At 41.3% G+C, this 12,753-nt stretch overlaps 2 protein-coding genes across 2 annotated transcripts; one reads left to right on the plus strand and one right to left on the minus strand.

The window, feature by feature from the left end:
* Positions 1 to 490: 490 nt before the first annotated feature.
* Positions 491 to 4,086, plus strand: aqp11 (aquaporin 11). Its single transcript, XM_029446530.1, has 3 exons — positions 491 to 1,088; positions 2,220 to 2,336; positions 3,108 to 4,086. The coding sequence occupies exons 1-3, from the start codon at positions 491 to 493 to the stop codon at positions 3,206 to 3,208; spliced, it is 816 nt and encodes a 271-aa protein (XP_029302390.1). The 3' UTR covers positions 3,209 to 4,086.
* A 413-nt stretch (positions 4,087 to 4,499) lies between these two features.
* On the minus strand, positions 4,500 to 11,240 carry clns1a (chloride channel, nucleotide-sensitive, 1A). The gene is made up of 8 exons (XM_029446531.1): positions 10,799 to 11,240; positions 9,986 to 10,122; positions 8,553 to 8,696; positions 7,745 to 7,855; positions 7,115 to 7,120; positions 6,399 to 6,572; positions 5,069 to 5,135; positions 4,500 to 4,960 (listed from the first exon to the last, which is right to left on the minus strand). Coding segments are annotated over exons 1-8 (759 nt in total). The 5' UTR covers positions 10,918 to 11,240; the 3' UTR covers positions 4,500 to 4,959.
* Positions 11,241 to 12,753: the final 1,513 nt, after the last annotated feature.

A 12,753-nucleotide genomic window follows, 5' to 3' on the forward strand; every position in this document is an offset into this window, starting at 1 on the left:
CGGGCTGAGGTTCACATTCTTTGGCGCACAGGGGAAAGAGGATGAGCCGCAGAAAACACACTGTGGGCCCTGCAGCACATATGAGCAGCATCAAGGCTCCACCAATGTCCACATAATCCTCAGAAAACTCACATTAGGGCTGAAATAAAGATTTTTAAAAACTGTTGCGGGCCATGCATGGGCTCAATCTTCATCGGGCTTTGGGAGTCAAACGTACAGCAGGTGAAGATTGAAGAAGAGGAGATGGAGGGGAAAGGAAAGGAAAGAGAGGCAATCGGAGAGGGGGAACTTTGGAGTTCAGTCACTTCCGCACCATGTGAGCTACCGGGACTGAAGCTCATTTGTTGAACCCCCTCATCATCCAGGGTAGCACCATCCCATCCTCCAGAGAAAATGAGATCCAGCATCGCATAGTCTTAGTTATCAGAGAGTCTGACAGCGTCTGAAGACACAGACACTCCCCGACAGAGAACGAAGACCAGCGGCGAGCATGACTGCAGACGTGGTGGTGTCTCTGTCGATGCTGGCGGGGATCGTCGCGCTGAGCGAGGCGGCCCGCAGGTTATTGACCAGGGCCCTCGCGGACACCGGGCTCTCTGTGTACGCAGTGGAGCTCGTGTCCACCTTCCAGCTATGCTGCTGCACTCGTGAGCTAAAGCTGCTGTCCGAGATGGGCGGTATCGAGCCTCAAATCGCGCTCACCCTGACGTACCTGGCGTCCGTGGTCCACGGGCTCACCTTCAGCGGGGCCATCGGCAACCCCTCCGGTGCGCTCGAACACGCCTACCACTCAAAGTTCTCATGCGGGTGCGCCCTGCGGCGGATCGCATGCCAATTTGTTGCAGCCGCCGCTGCGCGAGCCGCGTTGCCAATGATCTGGGGTATCGGGTTGTCGGGAATGCACGTGCAGCACAAGCTGCTCGGTTACCGGTGCATCAGCGCCATTCACGCTCCGCTGCCCAAAGCCGCCGCTGTGGAGCTCGCGTGCGCTTTTGCAGTTCAGACTGCTATAACGCACACGCGATCGGTGGAGGAGAAATACCGCGTGCACGCGGTAGCTGCGGTAATCGCATCAGTAGTTTATGCAGGTAGGACGCTGGTTGACATTACTCACTCTTTGTTGATAGTGCTATTGAGTCTGAGATTCTGTGTCTTGCTCATCGGAACTTTAGTTTCCACTTACATGCAGCAGATTTGTGTTTCTTCAGTTTCTTATGTGTAAAAAACACAAAACAAATGAACAACGAACTTTAGATTTGTTAGGCCATTCTTTAGTGCGTGATCATCAGTGTTTATGTTTGTGGTGAAGGTGTAGAAGCTGACTAGTACATGTACATTAAATGGTATAGCCTACTGATGCCCAAAATAACTCTAAACAACCATACACAGTTACCACCCAACAGAGGTGGAAAGAGTAGGATAGGCCCATTGCGTGCATAAAAGTAGCACCTACTGTTACTTTAAAGACATTTTACTCAAGTATAAGTAGCCTAAAAGGAGGCCTATTTGTGTAAAAGTCAGTTAAAATGTAGACCTCAAGTAAACATTACTAGATTATATTTTTAAACACCTTTAGGCTACAAAATAAATGTATAGGCGTATCTATGCCTAAATGTCAACATAGCCTATAGGCTAAACCAGTAGATCAGCAACATCCAAACAACAATAAATTGCATCTATGCACTTTGCATCTTGTGTGTACAGCTGATTCAATTATACATATACAAAAGCTTTCCTCAGCATAGCTTCACTAGAATTGATTAGAAAAGAGAAAAAACTCAGACAAAACGAAGGTGATAAATAAAAGTATAGGCCTACACTGTATCAGGTACAACAAGCAATATTAAGCCTTTAAATAGCCTAATTAACCCGACGCTTCCTGACAGCAATATGAAACAGCCGAAACCAAAGCAACAACCGAGATAGGTAGATGTATAATATAACAACATAAACTCCACAGACGCTGCAGTCCACTAACAGGAGAGAGAGTTCAATGACTTTGTTGTTGTACTCACCTGTCACCTGGCAAAATACCTCAGTCTCATGTCCTCTTATTACATGTTTCACAGCTGTTTGAACTTGGTGAACATAAAATCTCTATATTTCAACTTGTTTGTTTAGGAGGTGTAAACGAATGAACAGTGGCTCCAGTTTGGGTACTTAAAAGTTAATTAATTAATTAATGTATGTGTGTGTCTGTGTATTCTGTCCGTGTCCAGGGGGCAAGGTGACAGGAGCCGTGTTTAACCCTGCGTTGGCCTTCTCAACACAGTTCTCCTGCAGTGGAAACTCCTTCCAGGAGTACTCTCTGGTCTACTGGCTGAGCCCGCTGCTGGGTAAGACCCACTGATGCACACTGGGAGATACCCTGGCAGCTCTTGAAAAGTATGAAAAAACAATAGCCATGTTGAAAAAATCAGATAATTTGGAGATGAAACACCAAAAGACAAGAGCCATGTCATCGACTTTATGTACACTTATAGAAGGCTAAGAAAGTGTTCAAAACTGTAAGATCACAATCTTCTCTTTTTAATTAACTACATTCCTGTGTGTCCAGTCAGACACTAAGACTGTTTTGGGAGAAGCATTTGTGTGTTTGAGACAACAGTCACTGTCTGTTTCAGCCATTGTGTTGAAGGGTTTGACACAAATCTGATAAGCTGCTTAAATGTTAAATTACTTATTTGTTTCATGCAGACAAACACACTGTGTGGCAGCCGGACATCAGTCAAACACATCAAATATCTTCCTACATTTCAGAAATGACAGTTTGTTTTATCATTTAAAAAAATAGCAAGAATAGCGTTGATTCTGGATTCATGCTGTAGGTGATACGTAACTAGAGCGTACTGCACCTATGTACAATGAGAGGTACTTTCTTGAGTATATCTTAGGTAGTATAAAGTTGTACAACATGGAAATACTCAAGTAGATTCCAAGTACCTCAAATTTGAACTTAAGTTCAGTGTGTTTTACATGTATGATACTTTGAAATATTACAAAGGTGTAAAAGGTGAAATTCTATACAATTTAGTTTATCCATAAAATCAAATCAATCTTCTCTAAATATTTAAATGTACTTGATCCTCTTCTACATGCTGTTCCAGGTATGATGAGCTCCGTGCTACTGTTTGATAAACTCTTCCCTCTGCTGTCGAGAAAATCACTGTCTCGAAATCTCCCCCTGGAGGCCAAGAAGAGGACATGAACGTTGGCGGGAAGCCAGCAATTCATACCCAGAGCACACGCTGCTGGTTGCAGTCACCTTAAGTTAGAAAAAGAGCAGCACTGATATGCACTTTTTTTAAAGACTTCAAGAGCATCTGAGAAGCTGAGAAAACTGTGTTTCTGTAAGACAGATCTCCAAAACAATGCATGCAGTTTTTTTCTTTAAGAGGTGGTTGGTCAAACCAAAACATTTTCACTAAAAACTTTCCGTTTACTCATCCGATAATTTGTTTTAGACATTTCAACACTTTAATTTTTTTGGATCACCACCCTAGAGCCAATATGACCTCTACAACAGGACGATCTGTTACTAGAATATCAACGTTTATAACTTCCAAAAGAAGCGTTGCCTTGTACTTGCATGACTTTTAAGCAGATTACAGCATGTCACTGTCAAATACTGCAAACAAGTATTGTTGTTTCAATAATATACATTGAGCCAAGAGTCTTTATGTAATAGAACAGTTTACTTAAGATACTTCACGAACTGGAACATTTATGATGGAAAGTTGAGAATTGGACGTTCCGAGTAGGATAATATTCGGACGATACACGTTTTAGTATAACACTTTTCTTAACAAAGTTACAAACTGCTTAACTGAGAAATTGTATATTTTAATAATATATAATTTATGTTTATACCTAATATGGCATTCCATAGATAAGCAGTGTGGGAATGTGCTGTACAGATGTGTTTGTTTCTGCACAGATTGAACTGGTGGCTTTGAATTCTCTGTAAGAACTGGAAAGGCAGAATCAACTGTGAAATCACTTTTCTGTTGGAGTCCATTTTGAAAAAGAGATTTGATTGATTGGTTTGTTTTAGTGAATAAATGATGCCCCGAGGGGCTGAACAGATTGGTACGTTGGTTCAGACAGACTGAAATATCTATTGGATAGAGTGTCATGACATTTGGGTCAGATAATCACGTTCCCCTCAGGATGAATTGTAATAACTTTTTCATGTGGCCCCATCATCAGGTCAACATTTTAATGTGTCCAATATCTTGGTTTATGAACCGGCAAAACATTCCCAACAGCCTCAGCTTTGAGTTTGAGCAAATGTTAGGATGCTAAGACACTAAACTAAGATGGTAAACATACCTGCCAAATGTTGGCATGATGACCTTAGCCTTTAGCCTAACACTAAAACCAAAACTATCGGCATCCACAGATACTAGAGATGAGAAAATGTTTTCCTTGTGGGATTTGGCATCATTTTTTAGCTGCTTTTTTAAACCTTGGTTTGATTTTAATAATTCAAGCAAAAAAACTCATACAAAAACTATGAATTTATTGACAATTTCATATAAAGACAAACTCTCCTCTGCAGGAAAATCAGATATTAAATTGATCGTTAGGTACAAAACAGAAACTCAGGTTTCTTTCTGTTTTTTTTCATTAAACAATTGGATTTGGGGCTGCATCTCAATAGTCTACAGTAGATGACTTGGCTGTATAACAGAAGTGCAGAACGTATACTTTATTTATATGACTGACTAATTAGTAGAGATGAAGGTGAGCAGACAAATAACACAAAACTATACGTGAGCTCCAATGCAACGCATAAGAGGAAATGAAGGAAGCTACAAAAGACTAGTGAGATGACTAAGTACATGAGAAAAGGTTTAACAAGAGAGTACAAGCTGAAAGGCTTAAAGAAGTGCTGCTGTCCTCTTCTCCCATCCCATGATGCAACACTGGTGCTTGAATGACCGCTGAGATGACTCATCTACAGAGAGAGTCGGATAACATATGGAGGAATTAGACTGTTCACAATCTGATCATTCAAATGTATTTACAAAAGACGTTTTGGCTGTTTTATCATCATTTAAGTTACCAGTGCTCGACGTCTGCGTCCTCAAACTGACCGGCCTCCATCTCTGCTGCATCCACCTCCATACCGTCTGTTAACAACAAACACTTAACTTTAAACAGCATCCCATAAACAAAACCTTGTAAAATCAGCCGTTGTGTTTTTCATTTTCATTGCAGATTTGTGCAACAGAACACAATAAGCCCCAAATTTGACTCTTTATAAAAAATATAAATACACATCAGATGTGGTATATTTATACAAATCCCAGTCTTCACTGTCTGTCACTATGTGACCTACGAGATATGGCAAGTAAGAAGTTTATTAAATTCAAGAAAGAAAGAAAGAGTAAAGTCCCAGCTCAATATTAACCGGAAGAACTAAAGTCAACATCTTATAAAACCGGCTGCGTCTTGCACGTGTGTGGAAGCCACACAGGCAGTGCTGCTACTGCCCGCCCTTTCTACATGGGTTTGCCTTTCATACTGGCCAGAATGTTTCATTTCATTATAAAATGTCATCTTTATTTATTTTAGACAGAAAAGGGTTATAAGCGTATGCTCATTTGTAAATAATAAATTAAAAGCCGGTACTGAATGTATGGAGCCATGCTAGTTACTGCATTTTACACGACCACTGTCCTGCAAATATTTCAGACCAAAAGCCTGCCTTAACAGATGAAGGGATTCCATTATGGCTATTATTTTGAAACAGGAAGTGTTAAAGTGGTTACTGTAGTAAAGTTGCTGCATGATAATTTCCACTGACTTGCTGTGAACCGCGCCCTGTCATGTGAAAAAAAAGGCAACACCAAGAATCTGTAGAAGAGACACATAGCTGACACGGCTGCTCACACAGCTGCTCACACAGGCAGTGTTGTCCCAGCGTTAGCTTCTATAGTTTAATCATTTATATGAGGATGTAAAACTTATAGGACATCAAAGACCATTTTCAAAACAAAAACAAACTGCCGCAGGAACCCCTCCTTCCCTTAAACATTATTATGGGCTGCCAGTGCTGGAACCTTTAGTTTACTAGCTGCTGATAAACTGTGTTAGGAGGAACGATGATGTCCCTTGTAGCTAAATATGGAAACTTATGTCTGAATACCCCGTCTACATTGCTTTTTTTTTTTCCAAAACTAAGGAAACTTATTACAATTAAAAGCTATAGTTCCATGTGAGAAATTCCTCACAAGTCTTAACCCAAATTGGAAACGCTCCCAGATTACCAGCTGTTCAGTTTATTTACAATAATCCTTCAATTTGGATAAATCACACTTTGATGCGAGTTGTGTCCACTATCAATGTGATATTATCTTTGAATTTTCAGTCTATGTGTGTTTGGCTCAAACCTTCAAATTCAGGGTTTGTTTCTTCGGTTCGGACCCCGGCCATGTGGTACTGCTGAGCGACTGACTGGGCCAACAGCCCCTCCAGCCTCTCCAGCGTGGCCTGGCCCTCCTGCGTGAGCGCTGACAGACCCTCATCACAGGTGTAGAAGGTGGGGATGTCAGCATGGCCGTGCTCTGGGTGGTGGAGGAGAGATATTTTATAGTCTTACAACTGTGTTTTACTATTTAGTCATTTACCATCTGCTTGCATTACTACATTAACACCATTATAGTTTGCTGTAAACCATTTATTGAATGTTTATATAATGCTTATAGATGTTAAATAGGGAGATTAAAGTCAAGAGTTACTTAATATCTTTTATTTTCATCCCGAACTAGCTTCCACACAGTGGTCGCTGTTCCTGGGGTCCACACAAAACAATAAAAAATAACAAAGACAATTTAAAATCACACGGTATCAAAACAAAGGGCAAAAAAAAGCCAAAGTGAAAACTACACAATAGAAACTATAAAACTATGTGACTTCACAACAGACTTTTACATTTTACCTAAAAACACTGTTGCCTTACATAAACCTAAAGGCCTAAGAATCTGAAAAAGTATTCAGTACCAATTGCCCCATACTTTAAGTGTTTTCATTGCAAACATAAAAAAGTGTGTAAAGGCTCAACAGAGGCGTTGTGTAAAGGTGCAGTGGTGAACGCTGGACCTCTTACCTGCTTCTGCAACCGAAGAGTCCGGACAACCGGGGAGACAAACAGAGAGAGAAGGAGAACGTTTTATATTCAGTCCACAGCATGTTGTGCTGTCAGGAGAAAACCTTCTCCAAAATGTAAAAAGAAAGGGAAGAAGAAGAAAGGAGGACGACGGCCCAAACCTGCTCACTTTGTTTTATTACAGCAGAATTCACAATACAGTTGTTTCCATGAACATATTGTTATGTGAGGAGTGTGACCTGCACCATTACCAAGCTGCAGAGAAAATCATTTCTTTAGGATCAACAACATCGTCAGTCAAAATAAACAAAGATACAATGGTTCAATGTGTAATTCTGGGCCACCTGCTCCAAATAAATAGTGGGCAGTATTTCACCATCACTTATTTAAAAACAACAACGAGAGCATGTTCACCTGTTTATTATTTAGCTGTGGTAGTTTGACATATGTATTGTAGGTTTTAGAGTATTATAGTGTATTCTTTATATTGTATTTTACAGCTATACATCGCTCTCTTCTAGTGTTGCTATATTGACAGTGTTTTTTGTGACACTGTTGACCAGTTGCTCACAGACTGAATGTTAGAATGTGTGTGTGTTTGTGTGTGTACATCTTTGTGTTTTTCCTCACCGGCCTCCTCCACGTTGTACTCTTCTCCTTCGAAGTCGTTGTCAGAGTCGTCGTCCTCTGGGTCGGGGTGCAGCGCCTGGCACTCGCACATCGCTGAGAACATGGACTCCACTGCATACACAAACACATGCATGCACACGCACACAACATTAGAGTCAGTGCTGCTCCTTGTGTTCATTTCAAGAATCTGTAATTCAAAGTGTAAACACTGTCACTATGTTATATTTCCTGCTTTACATATTATAATTTTACCACAATACTGCTAATTATATAGAATATCACCAGTCATCCTTAAAGGGCCGATCTAGTCGCAGTTATTCTCCTCTGATATTTAGTTTCTGGTGTTGAATATCTTTACACAACCACACAAAATCTGCACGCATCAAAAGGCAAATAAACATTTATTTTAGGTCTCCAAGTTTTTAAATCAAAAATAATCCTTGTTAGCAAGATTAACACTCCATATATTTGATATTTAAGAAAGAAAAATGCAGTTCTTCAGCCTGGTGTCTTCTTGTAGTTCAACCAGGACAAAGTTCTCATTTTGTTTGGACAGTAACTTTAACATTTATCTTAGGACCTGTGCTTTTGATAATAAGTTTAACAGGGTTTAAAATCAGTCTGATCACTTATGTGGTTTGATTGTTGAGCTGTGACTCGGTCATTAAAGTGTGATCAAACCTGATCAGAATGGAAAACGACCCTGGCTCCGGCAGAGAAAACAAAAACACAAAACAAACACAAACATATATATTTCAGTCCAAGGACCAGTATCAGTCTGACCCGCAAACTCAGTGTGATCACTCACATGCCACCTTGTCGCTGGGCACAAATCGAATCTCTGTGATCGCTCCTTCTTCATCATCATCATCATCATCACCACGGCTGCTGTTACTGCTGTTGTCTTCTTCGTCATCACCTGCTTTCTCTGTTATTTCTGCCTCAGTTTCTCCTGCGAGGATGGAAGGTGAAAACATACGAGTTACACACGCGCAGTTAAAAAGTTTTTAATCATTGTGCATTATAGTTTTTGAGAATGAGCCACCAAACAGATATCGTCGGCAGAAACGTATCGCATGTATACAGTTCATTTAGCTGACGCTTTTGTACAAAGCGACTTACAATAAGTGCAAACAATCATGAGGATACAACTCCGAACAGCAAGAATCTTGCAAGTATATTAGCTTCAAATAAGCCAAACCATTTTCAACATATAGAAAAAATAAGTAATTATTATTTATTGGCCAATGTGCTGTCGAAACATGTGGGTTTTCAGTCTGCGACGGAAGGTGTGAAGCTTGTTCCACCATTTTGGAGCCAGGATAGCAAACAGGTGGGTTTAGTTTGAGGGGAATCTGGGTCCCACTCGCAGTGAGGGAGTAGCGAGCCGATTGGCCGATGCAGAGCGAAGTGAACGTGCTGGGGTGTATGGTTTGGCCATGGCCTGGATGTAGGAAGGGGCTGATCCATTCACAGCACGGTAGGCCAGCACCAGAGTCTTGAAGAAGATTCGGGCCACCTCTGGTAGCCAGTGAAGGGAGTGGAGGAGCGGTGTACTGTGTGAGAACTTGGGTAGATTGAAGACCAGTCGGGCTGCTGCATTCTGGAAGAGCTGTAGAGGTCGAATGGCACGTGCAGGCAGTCCAGCAAGGAGGGAGTTGCAGTAGTCAAGGCGTGAGGTGACAAGAGCCTGGACAAGAATCTGCGTCGCCTTCTGAGTCAGTAAGGGACGTATCCTCCTGATGTTGTACAGAGTGTGTCTGCAGGAGCGGGTTGTTGCAGCGATGTTGGCACTGAAGGACAGTTGGCCGTCCAGTGTCACACCCCGTTTCCTTGCAGTCCGAGTCGAGGAAACAACACAGGTGCCGATGTTGATGGTAAGGTCTTGGATGGGAGAGCTCTTCCCCGGAAGGAAAAGCAGTTCGGTCTTGTCGAGGTACAGACAAGGAAAGCTCAACAGCATTACTGTGGTCAAACACTGCACAGGGTACCTTTCAGTAAGGGTGCCGGTATTATATGTAGGGAAACTAAAATAAATTCTGCAAATGGGTTTCATACAGATGTTTTGGTCACCAAAGCTGTGCTTAGATGAAGGAACTTTTACTTTTAAGTGGCAGATTTTAAACAAACTTTCCTTGTTTTCAGACAGACATCAAGCCAGAAATCAGGATCAGGATCTACAGTAAAAACGGATTAATTGATCCTTTTAAATACAATTGCTAAACTTTGCGTCACTCTCACCTGTGATTTTGCCATTGACCATGACGTACAGATGCTCTTGTGGGTAAGCGCTGACGTCTCTGGAGATGGCGTGCAGGCCAATGTTGGGATACTCAAGAAAGAAACCCATCCCCGACCCATCGAACCATGACAGGCGCCTGCGGAAAAGAAGCATATATATTTAACAGTCGTTAGTTCAGAAAGGGTGCACACACATTATATTATATTATATATATATATATATATATATATATATATATATATATATATATATATATATATATATATATATAATGTCATTTAATGGCATCTGAGTACTTCTCCAGGTGTGCAAAATAAGATTAAATGGCAACTATTTTGATAATTGTTTAAATCATTCTTGATGAAAAACATTTGCTGCTTTTTCTATCAATTATTTTAGTTTTGGGGGGAGTAAAATTAGTACTTTTACCTTTTTCCTGATTATGCTTACTTACTAGTTTACTTTAGTAACCTTTTCAATGCAGTACTTTTATTTGTAACGGAGTTCTTCTTCTTAATTACAGAAGGGTATGATTACTTCTTGCACCACTGAACTTAACTGACTTTCCAGGTGACAAATTATGTGTTTTTTCCCAACCAAATGAATTTCGAATTATTATTTTGAAAGTCACTACTCCGGAAGTGGTTAGCACGAGGAGTGGAGCATCTGTTATTACACTTTCTATCCAGTATATTAGTATACTTTAAACACAATGCCTGTATTTAACGCTGATAACACATAAGAATAAACACCAACCTTAAACTGAAACTGATGGTTTAAAGACAAAAACAAGCGCCACGTGCATCACTTACGTTTCGGCGACGTAAAGCGTGCCGCAGCCCAGCTTCTGGCCGTCCATCACCGCTGTGGTCTCGGCTTGCTCATGCCGCACTCCCTCGGTGGGAGGACGGAGGTCTTTCAGTAAAACCATCGTTAACGTCTGCGGGGGAGGAAAGCAACAGACTCTGCTGTCAACAAGACGCGGTGTGACCTATTTCGTGCAACAAAAGCTTGCCAATGTAACCCCGGATAACTTGTCAGAACATAAACGCTCGACAGCTGAAGGCGGATAAACTGCGACCCGGGCCGTGCGATTCTTCTCTGGGATTACCACAAGCAAGCCGAGACTTGCAGAGCATCCACACGAGTGGTGAGAGTCTGAAAACGCACGCTAGCTAAACTGTTGTTGAAGCTCGAGCACTGTCGACCTTTCAAAGCTGAAATATCGCGGCAAGATGAGTCAAGGCAACACGTCAAAAAAAAGAATCACGTGATTACAACGAACAAAGCGTGGTTAAATGGATGGTTACGTCTGTTTTTACGTAACAGCCTTATTCATGTAGCCACACTGCGCAATAACATTTCTTAATCATTTGAGCATTTTATATATATATATTTTTTATATATATATATTTATCTTGATTGAAGATATGCTTGAAGATGGCATCAGGAGATACCAGGGGTTTATTGTGGCAGCCCATCCAAGTCCAGCAGCAAACTTTACCTGTATATAGCCTACTGTAAATGTTATATTGTTTTATAATATGTTTCTGTTTATAATAATCATTCAATCATTTTCTTTGTTCAATCATTTATTTCCATTCATTGATAGGTAATTTTCTAAATTAAATAATCCCTTTTCTAAATTAATAAATCATATGTAATAAATACATTCTTCTTGAATCTTGAGTCTTGAAATCAATTAATCAATCATTTGCTAAGTATTTAATTCAATTTAATTTATAGTTCAAGTAAATTAAATACACTATATATTCATCATTATATCTTTTTTTATTTACATTCATTTACATTTAATTTGTCAACAACTTTCTCCAGCAGAGAGAAGAGTCTGTCATCCTCTCCCTGATCTCCTCTCTTCTGCCTCTGTGTCCTTCTCCCTAATACAAAACAAAATGTTAGAGCAAGTTTAGCTGTACACCACTAAACAAAAGCAGATTAAGTTGCAAAATAAATAGGCCTACACGTATTATAAATAATGAAATATATATAATCAATCCCAACGATTGCACTTTTAAGTGATATTCAACTGTCAGAAAACCAAGAAAGTAATATGAAGTATAAATTATCTATACAATCGCCACAATCTATCCATCCATCCATCGTCTACCGCTTATCCGGGGTCGGGTCGCGAGGGGCAGCAGCTCCAGTAAGGAACCCCAATCTTCCCTTCTCCGGGCCACATCCTCCAGCTCCGACTGGGGGATCCTGAGGCGTTCCCAGGCCAGTGAGGAGATATAATCTCTCCACCGAGTCCTGGGTCTTCCCCGGGGTCTCCTCCCAGCTGGACGTGCCTGGAACACCTCCCTAGAGAGGCGCTCAGGTGGCATCCTTACTAGATGCCCGAACCACCTCAACTGGCTCCTTTCAACGTAAAGGAGCAGCGGCTCTACTCCAAGTCTCTCACGGATGGCTGAGCTTCTCACCCTATCTCTAAGGGAGACGCCAGCCACCCATCTGAGAAAACCCATTTCGGCCGCTTGTACCTGTGATCTCGTTCTTTCGCTCATGACCCAGCCTTCATGACCATAGGTGAGGGTAGGAACAAAGATCGACCGGTAGATTGAGAGCTTTGCCTTCTGGCTCAGATCTCTTTTCGTCACAACGATGCGGTAAAGTGACTGCAGTACCGCCCCAGCTGCTCCGATTATCCAGCCAATCTCTCGCTCCATCGTCCCCTCACTCGCGAACAAGACCCCGAGGTACTTGAACTCCTTCACTTGGGGTAATGGTTCATTCCCTACCCGGA

This window comes from Cottoperca gobio, chromosome 13, assembly GCF_900634415.1.
Source record: "Cottoperca gobio chromosome 13, fCotGob3.1, whole genome shotgun sequence".
In the NCBI taxonomy this organism is placed as follows: domain Eukaryota; kingdom Metazoa; phylum Chordata; class Actinopteri; order Perciformes; family Bovichtidae; genus Cottoperca; species Cottoperca gobio.